Source organism: Trichosurus vulpecula, chromosome 7, assembly GCF_011100635.1.
Source record: "Trichosurus vulpecula isolate mTriVul1 chromosome 7, mTriVul1.pri, whole genome shotgun sequence".
NCBI lineage: Eukaryota > Metazoa > Chordata > Mammalia > Diprotodontia > Phalangeridae > Trichosurus > Trichosurus vulpecula.
The window spans coordinates 28474794-28493496 of record NC_050579.1 but is presented as its reverse complement, the minus strand read 5'-3'; the positions used below and the strand labels follow the sequence as shown (position 1 = coordinate 28493496).

The 18703-nt window shown below is 47.9% G+C and overlaps 1 protein-coding gene across 1 annotated transcript in view; it reads left to right on the top strand.

Annotated features, from left to right (window-relative positions):
- Positions 1-526: 526 nt before the first annotated feature.
- Positions 527-18703, top strand: part of LOC118858765 (S-adenosyl-L-methionine-dependent tRNA 4-demethylwyosine synthase TYW1-like) — a 259567-nt gene continuing 241390 nt past the window's right edge. The window contains exons 1-6 of the mRNA XM_036769387.1: positions 527-610; positions 5848-5981; positions 8018-8176; positions 12730-12831; positions 14437-14631; positions 16476-16766. Of these exons, the coding sequence (XP_036625282.1) occupies positions 607-610; positions 5848-5981; positions 8018-8176; positions 12730-12831; positions 14437-14631; positions 16476-16766 (885 nt within the window). The 5' untranslated portion in view covers positions 527-606. The remainder of the gene's footprint in view (positions 611-5847; positions 5982-8017; positions 8177-12729; positions 12832-14436; positions 14632-16475; positions 16767-18703) is intronic.

Below are 18703 nucleotides of genomic sequence, written 5' to 3'. Positions count from 1 at the left end.
GACTAGCATGGTTCAAACCCCACCACTGAGGCTACCACCCTTGGGCCTCAGTTTCTTCATCTGTAAAACGAGTGGATTGAATTACAAGATCCCTTCCAGCGAGATACTGTGCGATTTTGGACAGGTCCTGGATGGGGGTTGGGCTGGGCAGCCCCGTTAGGAAGTGAGCTCCTTGAGTGAGGGCAGGGTCCACCTCGCTTTTCTCCTTGTATCTCGCAGGGTTCAGCAGGGTGCACGGTACATAGTAAGCGCTTATAAGCCCTTGCTTGTTTCCTGCATCTATTCCTTCTGAGGTCCATTCCTGAGCCAGATATCCTATCTCTCTGCTCCTATAGATTTCAGGTCAATTTCACCGGCAGGGAGATCAGCAAGAGCACCTTCAGGCGCCCCCTCTCCTATTCACAGGGCCATGGGGGCGGGGTTGGCGGTGAGAGTCCCGCCCCAGGAGTCGGGGTCCCGCCCACCCCCGCCAGCTGACCAATGACGGGCGACAGCCCAGTTGCCACTCTCCCCGCCGCCCGGCCTCCCGGAGCCCGCAGCTGTAGCGCCTGCCGGGCTCCCGCTGCCTGCCCGGCCCCGACCCTGCTCCCGCCACCCGCCGAGGACATGGGTAAGGTCCGCTCTCGGTCCCCGCCTCCTCTGCTCCGGTTCAGGTCCGCGCAGCCCCGGCCCTGGCCTGTTCGGAGGCTGCCAGCCGCCTTCCCCAGCCGATCCCAAGCTCCCCCCGCGCGTTAATGGGCTCCCGAGGGGGCCGTCCGCCTGCACAGGCGCGCTCGCTCCCGTTGGTGGGTGCGTGCACGCGCATGCGCGGGGGCGGGACAGAGAGCGAGGTCGGGGTGGGGATTGGTAGGACACAGGCTTTTATGCCCAGCGATTGGCTGTTCTATCGAGCTACGTTTATTAAATGCTTACCACGTGCTAGCTGAGGTTGGAGTGCAGAGTGAGGTAGAAACCCAGTGCTCGTACTCTCCTGGAGCTTCCTTTCTATTGGGGCCAACCATGTGGTCGAGGCATTCTGGAATCCATCTAGGGCATTACCTGGATTTCAGATGAGGAAACTGAGGCTTGTCCGGGGTCTCTCTGCTAGTCAGTTTCAGGCTGGATTTGAACCGAGCTCTTCCTGGGAACATTATTGTGGGGGCTCACAGCAAATAAAGTCAACAAACATTTATTAAGTGTCTACTGTGTTCCAGCCACTGCCAAGAAATGTGATTCTTTACTATTATTGTGTACTGGACCCCATTGGCTTCAGTTAGAAAGCCTTTCTGAACCCTCCAGCCCCTCATTCATTCTAGTGCCTTCCCTATGAGACAGTCTCCAGTTTATCGTTTGTTTTTCTTATTTGCACCTAATTGCTTTCTTGTCTCTATTGGACTGTGAATTCCTTGGGGAGGGTGATGCATACATATATATATATATATATATATATATATATATATATATATATATATATATATATATATAATACACATATACACATAATACATACACATACATACCTACATACATATATATACGCAATACATACACACACATATAATGTATCCCCAGTGCTCAGTGTGGTGGCTGGCACATAGAAGGTGCTTAATAAATGTTTATTGAATCACTGTCTGGAGAAGCCTATGGAGCAAATCTCAGAATCACCTTTTTGAATACCTAGAATACAATACATAAGATTACCCAGAAAGGCAATTATATGGAAATACAGTTACCAAGGTATTAAAAAGAAGCTCCCCAGTCATGCTGTGGTAGATACAATTTAAGTAAATTAAAAATACATAGATACAAAGTAGTGACAAAGCAGAAGTTGGGAAAGGCTTTGTGTAGGAGACAGAAGCTGAGTTTGGAAGGGATTCTAAGAGGTGAGGAGAGAGATGAGGAGGGGGCATTGCAGGCATTGGTGATGGCCAGGAGTCAGAAAATGGAAGCACAGATTGAGGATGTCTGGGCTACCTTCTCTTCTTTCTCCTGTCACCATTCTCCCTCCCAACACACATGCTGGTAAAAGGTCAATTCCCTTCTAAGTGGAGAGTTAGTACCTAAGGGTTCCCTGGGGCTCTTTGAAAGTGCCTGTTGGGCTACCTTTATCTCTGGAGAGATGAGGTGGTAGATTGTAGGCTGCTGGCCCTTTATGAAGGCTGTCCCTAATGTATGAATGTAGTTATCCCTTCCATATCACAGGGGTTAGGGGCAAGGCAGCTTGCTCTCTGGAAAATCCGCATAAAATTTTTTGGTTCTCCTTTTGTACTGCAGAAGAAAGCTTATTTTTTTTCCTTTTATGGGGTGTTTACATTACCTTATTGTAAAATTTGGGTTAAATATGTGGTTATAGGCTCTGTGCCATCTGCTGGCCTTCCATTTAGTCTATGGTTTCTGCAAAACTCCAAAATTCCCATTTGATTTCTTTTTTGGGGGGAGGGGGTTCTGGTCTGGCTTTATTAGAAGGAGCTTAAGCAGGTCATTGACTTGTTTTTCATGATTTTCTCGCATCCTTCTCATTTCTCTTCCCAATTTTTCCTCTACTTCTCTTACTTGCTTTTCCAAATCCTTTTTGAGCTCTTCCATGACCTGAGACCAATTCATATTTTTCTTGGAGGCTTTTGATGTAGGCTCCTTGACTTTGTTGACCTCTTCTGACTGTATGTTTGATCTTCTTTGTCACCAAAAAAAGATTCCAAAGTGTGAGTCTCAATCTGAGTCCATTTTCGCTGCCTGTTCATGTTCCTAGCCAACTACTTGACCCTTGAGCTTTTTTGTCCAGGTATGACTGCTTGTAGAGTAGAGAGTACTTTGTCCCAAGCTTTAGGGGCTGCGCAGCTGTTTTCAGAGCTATTTCTACACAGCAAGCTCTGCCACACCAGTGCTCCTTCTCCTCCAAGAACTGCCAACCAGGACCTCGACCTAGATCCAAACAGGCTCCACACTCCTGCTCTGTTCTGCTGCTTCATTCCCCTCACCAGGTGGGCCTGGGGCCGGAAGCAACCATGGCTGGAGCTCTGGAAGCAGCCCCAGAGCTGCACCACTTCCACACCTCTGGGGCTGGGGCCGGGTGCGCACTCCTTTCACTCTAATGCAGCAGTTTTTCTCACTAACCTGCTCTATTGTCTTTGGTGTTTTGTGGGTTGAGAAGTCTGGTAACTTCCACAGCTCAATGATTCAGGGCCCTACCGCCTGTTCTGCCCGGCTCCTGTTCTGGTTGGTCCTGGTGCGGCCCATGCTGGGCTGTGCTCCGCTCTGCTCCCAGCTCTGTGTGATAGACCCTTCCCAGCGACTATCCAGGCTTTCCTGGGCTTGAGCCCTGCTTCCCTCTGCTATTTCATGGGTTCTGCAACTGTAGAATTTGTTCAGAGCCATTTTTTACAGGTGTTTGGAGGGACTCAGAGGAGAGCTTAAGCAAGTCCCTGCTTTCCAGCTGCCATCTTGGCTCCGCCTCCCCACCTGGCCTCCCCATTTGATTTCTTATGCTGACCTATGAAATATCGAAACTTCTGATGGGGAATGTTGTGATGTGGAAGGGATAACTGTACTCCTAGCCTCCCTCTGCCTCATAAGTCCTTAGCTTTTTTTCCAAACCTCAGCTGAAATACTCCCTCCTTCCAGAAGCCTTTGTGATACCCTCAATTTCTAGTGTCCTCCCCATGGAAATTACTCTGTATGTATCTTGTATTTAATTTTCTTTTCATATATTTCCTTTTTTTTTTCTTTTTGGAGGGGGGAAGGTGGGGCAGTTGGGGTTAAGTGACTTGCCCAAGGTCACACAGCTAGTAAGTGTGTCTAGTGTCTGAGGCTAGGTTTGAACTCAGGTCCTCCTGACTCCAGGGCCGGTGCTCTGCTCACTGCGCCACCTAGCTGCCCCCTATATATTTCCTCCAGTAGAATGTAAGGTTTTTGATGGTTGGGCACTGTCTCTCTTGGTATGTGCCTGGCACATATTGAAGTAGGTGCTTATCAAATGTTGCTGTGGAGTTGGAGATCTGGGTTCCAATTTGTTCTTTACTCTGTGTGACCATAGGCAAGTCACCATCCAACCCTGGGCCCCAGTTTCCTCATCTGTAAAATGAATGGACTGGAATTGATGATGCTCAAGGCCACTTCATAAAATTATAGATCTAGAATGATGAGACCTCCAAGGCTGTCTCAGTTTGTGGACAAGGAAACAGGCCTAGGGGACCAGGGCTGTACAGGTAGGAAGGGGCAGAGCTGAGATTTTACTCAGGTCCCATGACTCCAAATCTAGTGTTTTTTTTCCCACCATGCCACAAGACCCGTCGCTGGGGTGGATCTGTGATTTGGGTGTTGGATTCCACCCTAGATCTTAGGGAGTTGCTGGAAGCTCCTGGGGATCCAGTGACTTTCTGAGGGTCATACAGCTAGTCTGTCAGTCCTGGATTCCAAGCCCAGCCCCCTCCATTGTACATTGCTGCATCATTTTCAGGGATGCATTTGCATTGAAACTGATGGAAGAGGAAGCTTGTGTTGTGTTAGTTTTGTGTCACTCTGTAATAAAAACAATTGATGGAATCCCCAGCGTTGTAGAAACAAAAGCACTTTGTTCAAAACAGTCCCATCTGACGAGGAGTGCAAGCCCTGAGTCCCCATTGCCTCTATGAGGATACTGAGGCTGTGATCGTGAAATGCCTCTGTTAGGTCTACTCCTATCAGGTGTCATATAGAAGACGGGTTTTGAACCCAGATCTCCTGATTCCAACCCAGCACTTTTTTTTCCTTAAACTATGCTTCGCCAATTCTTTCTAATAGCAGTTCACTGGTTTGCCCCATTTTATTTTGTGCTGCAGTGAAAACAGGCCCAACTTTCAGTGTTTCGAGGCAAAGGACACTGATTAAACAAGTCTGGCTTCCATGACATTGTAGGGTTTATTGCATTTGGCAGCCCTTGGCCGTAGGATTAGTCAAGCTTTATTACCACGTAAAAAGGCACGAACACAGCTGGAATAAACAGGCATGTTTGATAAACTCCGGTGGCCTGTTCAAGCCTTTACAGTGAGCCTCCCTTGGGGTTTTCCTGTCTATGGAGGATGGATGGCCCACAGTGTCTGCTCTCACTAAGGCAGTGACATGAACACAAATGAGCTAATTCTCCTGTTGGCCCTACGGATAATTAAATGCATTCGTCTAACGTGGGAATTAGAAGTTAATTTGTGGCTCCAGAAACCTTTGAGGGAAGTTAAAAAACATAGAGACTGCCCAGCGAACCTTAGGGTCTACAGGGGAGCTTTTCCCCTCTCTGTATTCATTGAGATGCTGTTTGGGCACAAATTAGGAACTTATTTTCAGCTGTTTAGAGAAATACTAAACACTGTCCAGTTGCCCTTATTTCTAATAAAGAAATAAAGTGCGTGACTGGCTTAAGCATCTAGTTGATTCCTGGTAAATTAATGTAGCTGGAGTTCACTTAGAATAAATGGAGAACTCTGACTATCCCATGGCTCTTACTGGTTAGATTTCTGGTTAGATACGCTGGTGCCACTTGTTTTAATTTATAATTATATTTATATAATTTATATGTATGCATTATGTACTATATATTTGTTTTTATTACTTTAATTTAATTTTTATGTATTTCATCTTTATTATTTTATTTTTATTACTTTATTATCATTTATTTAATCATTTATTTCAATTTAAATAATCATAATTATATATAATAATTATACCTAATATAATTATTATATATAATTGATGTTATATATTATCTATAATATAATTATAAACTAAATTATTAATTATTATATTTGATTATATATAAATATATTTATAATGTGTTTTAATAGGGAAAAAAGATTTGCTGATGCTATGCTTACTCCTATATGTGTAATTTCTACTCAGATGCTTCCCTGGATGCATGGGACCACTTCTACACGCCTTTGATAACATTGTGGGTGAACAGGTTTTATGTGTACTTGGGGCTGGCCTTTGGCGTTAGCCTGTGCATCTGCATTCAAGTCATCACCAAAAAGCTTGTAAGTAGAGTTACTTCTTAAGGGGATGGATGGATGTTACCTATGGTTTCGATTTTAGATAATCAGTTCCTAAAGGTTGTAGTGTATGCCTTTACTCTTTGATGGCTCTGCTAAGTGAATGAGTGAAAAAGCATTTATTAAGCACTTACTGTGTGCCTCAGATTAAGTTTATCTCAAAGTTTTGTAATAGTCATAGTTAGCATTTACATGGCACCTTACGGCTTGCAAAGCTCTTTACAATTTTTATCTTGTCCTGTCCTCACAGTAACTCTGGGAGGCAGGTGCTATTATTATCCCCGTTTTACAGGTGAAGAAACTGAGGCCGAGGGTGCTTTAAGTGACTTGTGAAGCTGGGAAGAGTTTGAGGCCAAATTTGAATTGAGGGCTTCCTGGCTCTAGCTTCTAGTTCTTTATCTTTTGTTGACACTTTGCTATGTTGTATGGAGAAGTTTAGCTTGAAAAAGTTTAGTCTTGAAAAAGTAGGAGCCTTCTCTCTTCCTTTCCCTGTGGTTCCCACAAATCTAGAAGGGATGGCATACATGTGGTTGACCGAGTTAGGGTCCAGAAAGGTCCTCACAGGCTTGGAAATTGGGCAGACTTGAAAAAGTTTGAACTTGATTTGAAATTTAAGAGGGAGATATATAAAGTGTTACGTTTGGGTTCAAGAAATCCACCCCACAACAGCAGGGTGGGGAGGTGTGGTTGGGCAGTAGGTTGTCTGAAGAAGAATCAGGGGTCTGAGTGGACCACACATGTAGGGGGATACGGGGGTCTCAAAAGCTGGCACCGGCTTTGGCTGTATTGAGAGGCATGACTTTGAGGCTTAAGGCTATTCTGCTCCCACTGCCCTTTGTGTTCAGGTTTGAGTAGCATGTTTTAGGGAGGACATCGATGATGGTGGTGATGATGATGATGATGATGATAGCTGGCATTTTTGTAGTGCTTTCACACTTAAGTATCTGGTGTAGTTCTCTCAGTCTGTGAGCTGGAGCGTGTGTGGAGACGGGCCCTAGGACAAGGAAAGGCCTTGAGGCTGTACCCTGTGAGGGCTGATTGGAGGAGCTGGAGGTATTGGTTCTGCAGAAGAGAAGTGAATTCTACAGACATTTATTAGGCTCCTGCTTTGTGTTGGGCACTGTGTGAGGTGCTGGGCTTACAGAAATTAAAATGCAACAGTCTTGACCGTGAGGGGCTCGAGTTCCCCTGCAAGTAAGGAAATGCAAGACGGACACGTATCAGTCCAGAGTCTTTAGAGGCAGGAGGTTGGAGATTGATCCATTGAGTCCATGAACATTTATTAAGCACCTGTTGTGTGCCAAGCACTGCACTAAGTGCTGCATGAAGGACGGGAGTTTGAAAGGGAGATGAGGGGCTTCGTATGTAGATCTGTGAGTCATCTTCATGCTGTTGATAACATGGAGAGAGAGAGACAGAGAGACAGACAGATAGCACCAGCCCAGAAGAGAGCTTTAGGAGATGCTCACAGTCAGTGGACAGGATAGTAATGATGCAGAGGAGACTGAGAAGGAACAGTCCAACAGGTAGGAGGAGGTCGGTGTCCCAGAAAGCATCTGGAAGGAGGGGTTGGTCAGAAGTGCTGGAACTACCTAGAGGTCAGTGAGGACAAAGACTAAGAAAGCATCGTTGGATTTAGCCAGAAAGGCCTAACTGTGTGACCTTAGAGAGAGAGAGCAGTTCCAGAGCTGGATCAGGGAGGACATGAGAGCTGGCTTCAAGTCTCTGACAGGCTTTAGTTTGTAAGAGGGATTGGATCTGCTTGGTTTGGCCCCAGAGGACCGAGCTCCCAGCACTGCATGGAAATTGGGACAATCTCCTTCCCCCTGGAGCTGTGGCAGACTAGAATGAGCGGCCTCCAAATGTAGTGGCTCTTCCCTCCCTAGGATTCTGCATCTTAGGATTTAATTTCCTAACCTCCTAAGGAGCCTGGTTCTCTGCTCATTTTTCTCATCAGGAAGGAGGGAGTGTAGAAAAAAATTGGTTGTGAAGGCCAAAATCTATACATTTTTGTCTTTAAGGGTGACAGATCAGCTGGGAAATCCTCCCTCCAGAGGGCCACCTCAGCTCCTGTGGCCCCTGTGGCTCCGGTGTCCAACGGTCCCACTTCCCACCAGAAGAAAGACGTCTATGTGTCTGGAGTGAAGATCTTCTATGCTTCTCAGACAGGCACCGCAAAGGTAAGAGGGCCTTGCCATCATTCTGACCTTTGATTCCTAGACTTATGTGGTAGATTGACTTAAGTGAAGAGTTTTATTCCGTAAGTTTTGTTTTTCTTCGTCTTTCTAGGTCCCTGTTCCTAAGCCTCTTCAGACTTTCTGTTTGACATAATCTTTTAATTAACATTTCAAATGTGTAAAATTCTGGTGGATAGCTTTTGTTTTTATAACACTGTCATTTATGGAGATATCATTTCTCCCTTCCCTACTCTTCCCTAGCCCTTGTAACAAAAGGTTAAAGAGAACAAGGGGAAAAACCAATTCAGCAAAACTGTCTACCAAGAATCTGATGGTGTATATGCACTGTTCCTTACCCATAGCCCCTCATCTCTGCAAGAAAAGAAGGTTGGTGCATTTCTGATGGTGTATGCCCTATTGCCTGCCCACCTCTGCAAGGAAAAAAAGGCTGGTGCATTTCTGATAGTGTATGCACTGTTCCTTACCCATAGCCCCCCCACCTCTGCAAGGAAAGCAGGTTGCTGCCTTTCTGATGATGTACGCCCTATTTCCTACCCATAGCCTGCCTACCTTTGCAAGGAAAAAAAGGCTTGTGCATTTCTGATAGTGTATGCACTGTTCCTTACCCATAGCCCCCCATCTCTGTGAGGAAAGGAGGCCAGTGCATTTCTAATGATGTATGCCCTATTCCCCACCCATAGCCCCTCCACCTCTGCAAGGAAAAAAAAGCTGGTGCGTTTTCCCCTTTCCTCTTCAGGGTGAAATGAATACTAAAAACAGGCACTAAGCTCTTCTGAATTTGTCTGGAGGCTTCAAAGCTGTATCAGGAGTAGGGAAGGTATGCCACCCTTTACTGAGGAAGCAATATAGTGTAGGTGATTTTAGTGCCTGAAAGTGCACTCCTGGATAAGGAAACTCCCTTCCCTGTGCAGAATGGCACCTTCTCTGCCACTCCCAGTCGTAGAGTTGCCCACAGCAAGGTCGCAGCTTGCCCAGGACCGCACAGCCAGGAGGGGTCAGAGACAGGTGTGACCCAGGCCATCCTGGCTTTGCAGACTGCTCCATTGCCTGGCTCATGCTGCTGTTCCTCCTATGCCTTAGAAAGTCCTGTAAAATTTAGTGCTTTTGAGGATAACATAACATTGAATTTTTTTAATTGATCTGAAATTGGGGGGGACATTTGTGCAGTTTTGGGGAAAAAGTTACCCCCTTATGGCACTATGCAGAGCAGACCTTCTTGTTTTTAATTTAATTTAATTTAATTTTATGGAATAGTCTCATCTCCTTTCCCGTAGTAACTGTGCCCTTCTCTGAAGAGCGTCTGCTTCAGCCGTTGGGATGAGGTGAGGACCAGAAGGGTTCTGGGCCACGTCCTCGGCCATGGAGCCCACATGGCAAAGCTCCTATTCTGACTTTTCTCATTTTTCGCAGCGAGCTGGTCTAGTTGGGTTTCATACATGATCCTAACAGGATTGCCTTCTGCCTTTCTTAGGCCCCTGGTAGATTCACAGCTCCCTGCTGAAGCAGGCGTTGGGGAGCGAGTGCTGCTGCTGAGCCACGGACACATTTTTATTTATTTTATTTTTTTGGAGGGGGGAAGACAAGGCAGTTGGAGTTAAGTGACTTGTCCAAGGTCATATAGCTAGTAAGTGTCAAGTGTCTGAGGGCGGATTTGAATTCTGGTCCTTCTGACTCCAGGGCTGGTGTTCTACCCACTGTGCCACCTAGCTGCCCCCACGGACACGTTTTTAGCCATGAAGGCTGATAGTGGGGGAGGACATAGAAAGCCTCTGCAGTAGACAGGAAGGCTCAGAAAGCATGGCAGTCTGTGGCTGGTTGGCTGGTTGGTGCAGAGGGCGAGGCTGTGTGATGTACCTAGCAGAGCACATATGTGGGGCAGTGTTGGCAATGATGCTCCAGAGTCGACAGGAGGAATTATAGTAGGTGTGTCCTGTTCCAGAAGGCCAGGCTCGGAGACTTTCAGAGCCAGAGCTGGTTCTGAACTGATTTAGAAGCAGTAGTAATCGCTCATGTTTCTGTAACACGTCCTAGGTGTCAGGCACTGTGTGAAGCCCTTTACGGTGTGATCTCATTTGGGCTTAGAGGGGGTTTCCTCACTGGGTTATAATTAAAATTGCAGATCTAGTTAAAAGAAAGAAGGCATGGACATGTGTAATCACCTTTATTTTATTTTCCTCTTTTAATTTGATACAGTTATGAGGCTAACCCAGTATATATATGACCTTTGGCCTAGAACCAGGGCCTCCCGGGTTCATCGGCTCTGAGCTCAGTCTTGGCTGTGACTCACAAATGAGACAGTCTCCCCGGGGCTCTCCCTGGGAATGTCAGACTTTGATTTGGGTCTGGGATGCTGCAAAAATGTTATGAAGACTGATGTCAGCTCCCAGGCATCGGTGGGCTAAGAAGACATCATGCTGGCTGCCCTACAAGGCAGCTTTAAGCTTTGATCGCTTGCTGGAACACCCTTTGTATAGGATAAAAAACGCTGAACAGAAGGGAATCGTGTGTCAGCCCATGACTGGCCCAGTAAGCTCTCGTTCCCTTACCGTTGGTACCGCTGTCCTCCAAGGACCAGCGTAGTCCCTGTAACTACCCTGGGACGACGCTGGCCCTTCTCCTCACCCTGACCCCAAAAGGGGGTTTTAATTGTTTTCAAATCAGTCACCTTTCCCTAGAGCGAATCCCACCTTTCCCTGGGAATTCTCTAGTTTTCTAAACTTTAGAAGGTTACCCTATAATCGAAGGCCCCCTTTCCCTGTGAAGGCCGCCTCCTTGGAGACAGCCGGGGAGTGCTAGGGTTGACCCCTTCCCTTGCACTTGGACGGTGCAGACAACTCACACCACCACTAAGGGCCAGGGCCAGGGTTTGCTTCTCTGTGTCATGGCTGTGGTCCTCTCTGCTCCTTATCTTAGTGTCTGCTTCTTCTAAGAAGCAGAGAAGGGAAGGGAATAAGCGTATGCATAGCACCTACCATGTGCCAGCCACTGTGCTAGGTGCTTTTTACAAATATGATCTCATTTGGTGAACCTGATGACATTCAGGAGATCCAGGACCCAGGGATCTCCTCCCAGAGGCTGGTTCTGGGTACATCACCCCTCCCCCGCCATCAGTGTGTACCACAGTTGCCTGTTCATGTCCCCGAAGCTTCTGGCTTGGTCCAAGTGCTCCTCTTTATGCCACCAGCTCACCAACACCCCTCGGTGTCATCTCTGGAGCCCCCTCTCCTGGTTCTCTGTGGTTCCCTGGAAGGCCATGGGGCCACTCAGGCTTCCTTCTTGGGGGAGAGTGTGTCTGACCAACTTCTTTCTGACTGTCTCAGTCCTTATTCTTTCTCTGACCCTAGTGGTTTAGCTTTTTTTTTTTTAAAGGCCAAGTCCGAGTTTATGTGATTCAGCCTGTCATCTTCACTGTGGGCATGGGCCAGATGAATTCTTACCTTCTCAGAGGGGCAGCTTTATCTAGGGTTTTCAGCCTCTTCTTAAGTAGGCAGGAGAGAGATTCAGGGATTCAGGAGGCTTCCACGAGGCCCTCTTGGGCACACCCTCACTATATAGATCTTTGTAACTCTTCATACTTAAAATGAACTTTTTGTACAGAATATATTTAGAATATATATAATTTAGAACATATATAATAGAATATATTCTTTATACCTCCCCAGGATTCTGTTCTGTTTGGCCGTTCATCTCTCCATGTCTCTGTTTTCCTTTCTCTCGCCACGGTGAGCGTACCTGTCATTCTTCTGTTTATACTTCATAATTTAAGCACTTCTTAAGCCTTTCCAGTTTCTTTGTATTCCTCATATTTATCATTTTTAACAGCAAAATTATAAGATTGCATTTTGTTTACATATTCTGGTTGAATCAACCATTTGCCAACTGTTGGACGTTTAGGTTGTTTCCGGTTCTTTGTAATCACAAACAATGCTGCTGTACATCTGTTTGAGCAGATGTAGCTTTTTTCCTTTACGATAACAGTCTCAGGGCAGTCGTCCAATGACGGGATTATTGGTTCAGAAGGTAGAGTCACAGGGAGCCAAGTATAGGGCCGGGCAGAGAGAGCCAAACTCTTCTGAACCTTGGTGTCTTCACCTGTATGGTGAGGAGGAGGCTGGATGAGATAACACCTCTAAATTGGGAACCCACTGCCTGGGAGCCCCCCAAGGCGCTCTGCTCCACGTCCCCTGGTTCTGCCAGCCTTGCCACGGGTCCTGGGGCCTGGCAGCATGGTTGGTCCAGCCTCCGTGGAGGGTGCAAAGTGGTCCCTTTGGTCAATTCCTCTGGTCCTTAGGGAGGCACAGCTTTTCTTCAAGCAATTGCTTCCAGTGTGTTTCCTTCTTCTGCTTGTGGCCTGTGACCATTTATCCAATGATGTGTGATCTGTGATTGCCATGGAGGGAGTTAATAAAAAAAAAGGTGGTGTTTAAAAGGATTTGAGATGGGCCCTAGAAAGTTCACTGCTGCTGAACTGGGGCCAGTGACTCGCTTCTGTCACTCTGGGTTTCTCAAACACTTTGTCTGATTTTTTTTATCAGGGATTTGCAGCAAGTCTGGCCAAAGCAGTAACGGCTCTTGGTTTGCCTGTGGCAATCATTAATTTGAAAGAATATGACCCTGATGATCACCTGGGAGAAGAGGTAGGTGATGAATCCTCTTTTGTCTCTGTCTGCACCAAAGCACTTTCTGGTTTTTGACTCCTGGGCTGCTCAAGAATACTTGGACTTTGCAGAATGAATTTAATTTCTTTAAAAAGGATCTATTTGCTGGTGACTTTAGAAGGGAATCTGAGGCCAGATGGTCTCAGGGGTGGGGAACTTCAACCTTGAGGCCACATGTGGCCCTCTAGGTCTTCAAGTGTGGCCCTTTGACTGAAGGATCACTTGAGGACCTAGAGGACCACATGTGACCTTGAGGCTGCAGGTTCCCCACCCCGATGTATATTATGGTCATAACTCTGAGGCCATGTGGAATCCTGAGCCTAGGAGGAATGGAAAGCACGGTAGGTGCCCTAGAGCTGTGGCTCAGAGGGCTGATGATTACAGGCATAATTGTTACTGTTATAAAAGACCATGTAACATAATCATGTATTTAAAAATTACATCGTTATGTAATAATAATAACAGCCAGCATCCAGATGGCACTTCCAGGTTTGCGAAGTGCTTTGCCTGTAGTATCTCATTGGATCTCCCTAACAGCCCTTTGAAGTGGTCTCATTCCTAGTTGACAGATGAGGAAACTGAGGCAGAGTGGTAGAGTAACCTGCCTGGGGTCACCCCGCTTGTTTGCCCCATCTCTGTACTGTGCCACATGCTGCATGAACTAGGTGCCCTCCGGCTTTGAGTGTGCCCAGTGGATTTCCCATCCAGCCTCTGGGAGCAGACCCGATGGGGCTCGTGCTGGGTGGGAGGCCTGACTGTGTCATGTTAGTCACAGGAGGTTTCACTTCCCCTCCGCTCTTTACCTGCACAGCGATTTTCATCGTGTGTATTTTTAGAACTGAGCCTGAGGCTGTGGGTACATTTCCTACTCTAACATGGACCCTCTGGTTTATTCTCCAGCTGTTTTCAAGTGAGCATCTCTTTTTGCTGCCTTTAGGGCAGTCTTTAGACTCTTCTCTGTTACTTTTTGTCACCCCTCACTCCCTCTCCATGGCTCAGAGTCCCTATTCAAGGAGACGATGGTGTTTAAAAAGACTCCTAGTGCCCGAGCAGAGGGCTAAGCATCCTTGAGGCTCCCAGCAGTCTTTCTTGGTCCATGAATGCCCCAGGGGCTGTGGGAGGTTTAAAGGGCAGGGCTCCCCTGCTTCTGGGCAGCACGGCCTCCGTCCCCTGGCCGTCCTCCATCCCCTGTCTATCCTCCATCACTTGGCCGGCCTCTGTCCCCTGGCCATCCTCCATCCCCTGTCTATCCTCCATCCCCTGGCCAGCCTCTGTCCCCTGGCCATCCTCCATCCCCTGTCTATCCTCCGTCACTTGGCTGGCCTCTGTCCCCTGGTTGTCTTCCATTCCCTGGTCGTCTTCCATCCCCTGTCTGTCCTCGGTCACCTGGCCATCCTACTTCTCCTGTCCATAAAATCGGGATAATCATAGTTATTCTCTCTGTTTTGAGAATTAATAATACATGGAGAAGCCTCTTCTGTTTCTTGGAGACCAAGGAAATGTACAGGTGAGTTTGAAAAGAAATACCCCTTTCATTAGGATGATTTGGAAATCCTTTGGAGTACCTTTTTTTTTTTTTTGTAGGTAACCAGTAAAAGTATTTGTGTGTTCCTGGTTGCTACCTACACTGATGGCCGACCACCAGACGGTGCAGAGTGGTTCTACAAATGGTTACAGGAAGCATCGAATGACTTTAGATTTGGCAAGACTTATCTGAAGGGCATGAGATACGCAGTCTTTGGATTGGGAAACTCATTCTATGAGGGCAATTTTAACAAGGTAAGGGGCTGCTTTTATCCTGTTGGCTGGTGTGGATGGGGCTGTTCCTCCATCCTGGGGCCTCCCAGCAGGATCGTCCCCCAGGGACGGAAGCTCCAAAGAGCTGTCCTTTGTCCGAGGAGGCGCTCATTTCCCCGCAGCAGGGGGTGACCCTTCAGGCTATACTGGACAGTCTTTGTGAGTGGCTGTGGTCAAAGAAAATTCATTTTCTAGTGGTGGGATTCAGAGAACTGGCTCTTCAGTGATTGATATCCATAGTGCATCTTGGGGCCTTGTTCAGAACCTCCTCAGCTTGTCATCGGACCTACTGGAGGCTGGCCCAGCCTCATGCACTGTGCCTTTGTGGCAAAGACAAACACTTGGGTCGGGTCTGACGGGGTATCCCTCATTTCTGCACCTGTAGCTCTCCACTCTCTGCTGAGAGGAGAGAGGGGCAGTTTCATGGTTGACTTTGTGGGTCAGAGATGATCATTGCTTGACTGTCCCACTCTTCCTCAGCCCCTGTATCCAGTCAGTTGCCAGTCTGTTCCACCCCCTCACCTTCTCTCTCTGCTGACTCCATAAGCAGCTGAGTTTGGGGCCACTTGGCCTTTTTCAGGAGCCACCTCATGGTTGTCCCTGCACTGCACCTCTTGGAAGCCCTGGCTCCCTTCCTGGTTCTACCTGGTTACTGTTTCCTTCAGAGACCTCGCCTGATGCCCTCACATTCCTTTAGCACCACCGATCATATCTATATCCTGGATTTGCTTTTCTGTGAAAATGTTGTGTCCCCTTAGTAGAACGTGAGCCCACTGAGGGCAGGGATTGTCTTACTCTTGTGTCTGTAAACACAAGGTTGGTGTTTCTTACATTCTGGTTGGCTGATTGGTGGATTGCTTTTAGAGGGAAAGGAGCAGCTGCTGTTGTCCAACGGGGGTGGGGGGGGTGGGGGTGGGCATTTCACAGCTGTCTTCATTTAATTGGAATCTCTGTTGTCAGAGGCTCCTGTAATCTGCCTCAGTAGAGACCTGGGAAACTTTGGATCCATGTTTTCAGATAAAAGTTCCTTAAGCCTGAGCAACTTTGGCTAGGAGGACAGCCCCCTCCTGTTAGTCATCAGTGGCCTCGGGCTGAGGCCTTCTCTCTAGTCTGGGAACAGCCTGGCTTCCTCTGTGCTGCCCTTGGAAGCTCTGGCCCAGAGTGTAGGCCCAGTTATAGATTCACCCCAAAGGCCAGATGGGGATGGCGGGGAGGGTCCCAAACCTGTGTCAGGGCCCACTGGCCTCACTCTTTACTACTTCCCCCTCTCTGTAAGCCTCCCCAGCCAGTGTAGATGCCCAGCCCCAGCCCCTTCCCTGGTTCTTGGCCCAGGGTGAGCTCTTTTTTAGACCCTACCCTTAACCTGTCCTTGGGGCCCCAGCAGCTCCTGATGGGGTCAGCTCAGCAAACCTGAAGCACTTTGGGAGCAGTTTGGATTCATCGACTCTTGTCTTTTTCTGTGCTCGTGTCCCCTAAATGGGGCTGGATAGTGCGCCTGATGGCCATTCCTGAGGCCTCATGGAGTCTTCTCTATCTCCTTTAATCCTGATTCCTTTGGGGCTCATTTCAGTTCCTTTCTGTGTTTCTTTTTGTGGGGCCGGAGCCATTTGTCCTTGGCCTGAAGTTGTCTTGGAAACATCATTTGTGAGACATCAGCTGTAGGGGTGTCTTATGTATTTGCTGAGTTTGTGTTTTACCAAATTGATTATTGGCCCATACACTTGCCATTTGGAAATTCCATCTTTTCTATTTAATTTCTCTGCCTCAGCCTTGATTTAGAATCAGGACCGTGTCCCCACATGACTGCCGTCCCTTGTTTCTTGCAGGTCGGCAAAAACGTCGATAGATGTTTGTGGATGCTCAGTGCCAGGCGCGTCATGACCTGCGGGGAGGGAGATGGCAACGTGGCGAGGAGTAGGCACGGGAGCCTGGAAGCCGACTTTGCTGCTTGGCAGACCCGATTCCTTTCCCGGCTGCAGGACCTGAGCCACGGCAGCAGCGGTGAGAAGAAGGCCTGCCGCAGCCACCGCCGGGGCAGCTGTGATAAAGGCGAATGCAGACTTAAGAAGGAGGGCAAGGGTGTGGGGCCAGTGGGGCCCCGGCAGGAGGCCCCAGAGGTACAGTGATCCCCGTGCCCACCTCTGCCTCCTTCCTTCCTTCCTTCTTCCTCCTTCCTTCCTCCTTCCTTTCTCCTTTCCTTCCTTCCTTTCCTTCCTCCTTCCATCATTCCTTCCTCCTTTCCTTCCTCCTTCCATCTTTCTTTCCTCTCTTCCTTTCTCCTTCCCTTCCTCCTTCCTCTCTCTTTCCTTCCTCTTTTTCTTCTTTCCCTCCCTCCTTCTTCCCTTCTTTCTTTCCTCCCTCTTTCCTTCCTTCTTCCCTCCTTTCTTCTTTCCTCCTTCTTTCCTTCCTTCCTTTTTCCTTCCCTCTCTTCTTCCTCTCTTCCTTCCTCCTTCCCTCTCTCCTTCCTCTTTCCTGCCCTCCTTCCCATCTTCCTCCTTTCATTCCTTTTTTCCTTCTTCCCTCTTTCCTTTCTTCCTTCTTTCCTTCCTCCCCTCCTTCCTTTTTCTTCCCTCCTTCCCTTCTTCCTTCCTTCTCTCCTTTTTCTCTTCCTCCTTCCTTCCCTCCTCCCTCCCTTCCTTCTCTCCTCCCTCCCTTCCTTCTTTCCTCCCTTCTTCCTTTCTTCCTCCCACCTTCCCTTCCTGCCTTCTTTCTTCTCTGTCTCCTCCCCTTTTCTACCTTCCACTTTCTCTCTCTCTCCTTCCTCCTTCCCTCCCCCCTTCCTTCTTCCATACCTCCTTCTTCCCTTCCATCTCCTTCTCTTTCCCCCTTACTCCCTCCCATCCTCCCTCCCTTCTAACTTCCTCCTGCCCTTCCCTGCCCCTCCCCGCCTTCTCCAGATGTGCCCCAAACGCTATTTTATTTCATCTCCTCCACCTGGAAGATGCCCGAGTGACTCCCACTGTCCAGCACCTTGATTTCAGGTGGATGGCGTCTGTTTTGACCACAAGAATTAGGTGCTTTTTCCATTATTTACTAATAACAGTGGTAATGAATAATGATGAACAGCCAGCTCCCAGAGAGTGCTGTGGAAAGTCTTTCCAAATGTGATTTCATTTGATCTTAAAGACCCAAAGGGGAGTCTTCTTCACCACCTGCCTCCATCCGTCATCCCCAGTCTGTTCTCCTTAATTGTCCCTAAGAATATTTACATCTAATTGCTTCCAAGTCTGAGCACGGTAATGCAGAATGTCTCTCGCTGCATTCTTCCTGAGACATGAACACTTGCTGGTTGGTTCATCACCCGTCCTGGAAGCTTTTCGATGGGGCTGCTTTGAAGGCAGAGAGATGGTGGCTGTTCTCTAAACTACAACAGGAAATGGACTTTTGTAAAGTTTTAAGGATCCTGTCTTGCTTTTTGCTATGAAGACCCTGCCTCACACAGAGCAGGAGAGGGGCTGCTGGTTCTCTTTCCATCTTTACAGGGGAAGACTGGATTTAGGAGGCCGGTGCTAGTATCTAAAAGAATGAATGAACAAAAAGCATTTATTAAGTGCTTACTGTGTGTACCATGCTGAGTGCCAGGAATACCAACACAGACCAAAGGAAAGACAGACTTTGCCCTCCAGGAGTTTATATTCTAAAGGGAAGACCCCACATCCAGGGCTGGAGTCTGTGAAGTCATGGGGCTGGGCAGTTGGTTGGCACCCTTTCCTGGGCAGTGAGCGTATCTGTGGATTATGGTTGTCTAGGCTGGTGGTGGGAGGCAGCCAGGAGATAGGCAGAGGCACACCCCTTCTCCTCCTGCCAACCAAGGCAGAGAACTTGCCTACAGTTTTGTGCAGATCCCCAGGGGTTCTCGAAAAGGCCATCCTTAGGGAATTTGGGGCATCTGCCCTCAGACCAAGGGAGCGTGGCCAAGGTTCCTCTGGTGGCTTCCTTCCAGTCTTTCTGAACTTGCCCAGCTCGTGTGTCTGTGGGTGACTCCACGTCAATGAAAGAACATTGGAGAGAGTTCTGGAATTGGAGCGGGGGGCAGGGGTGGTGGTGCTAGGGG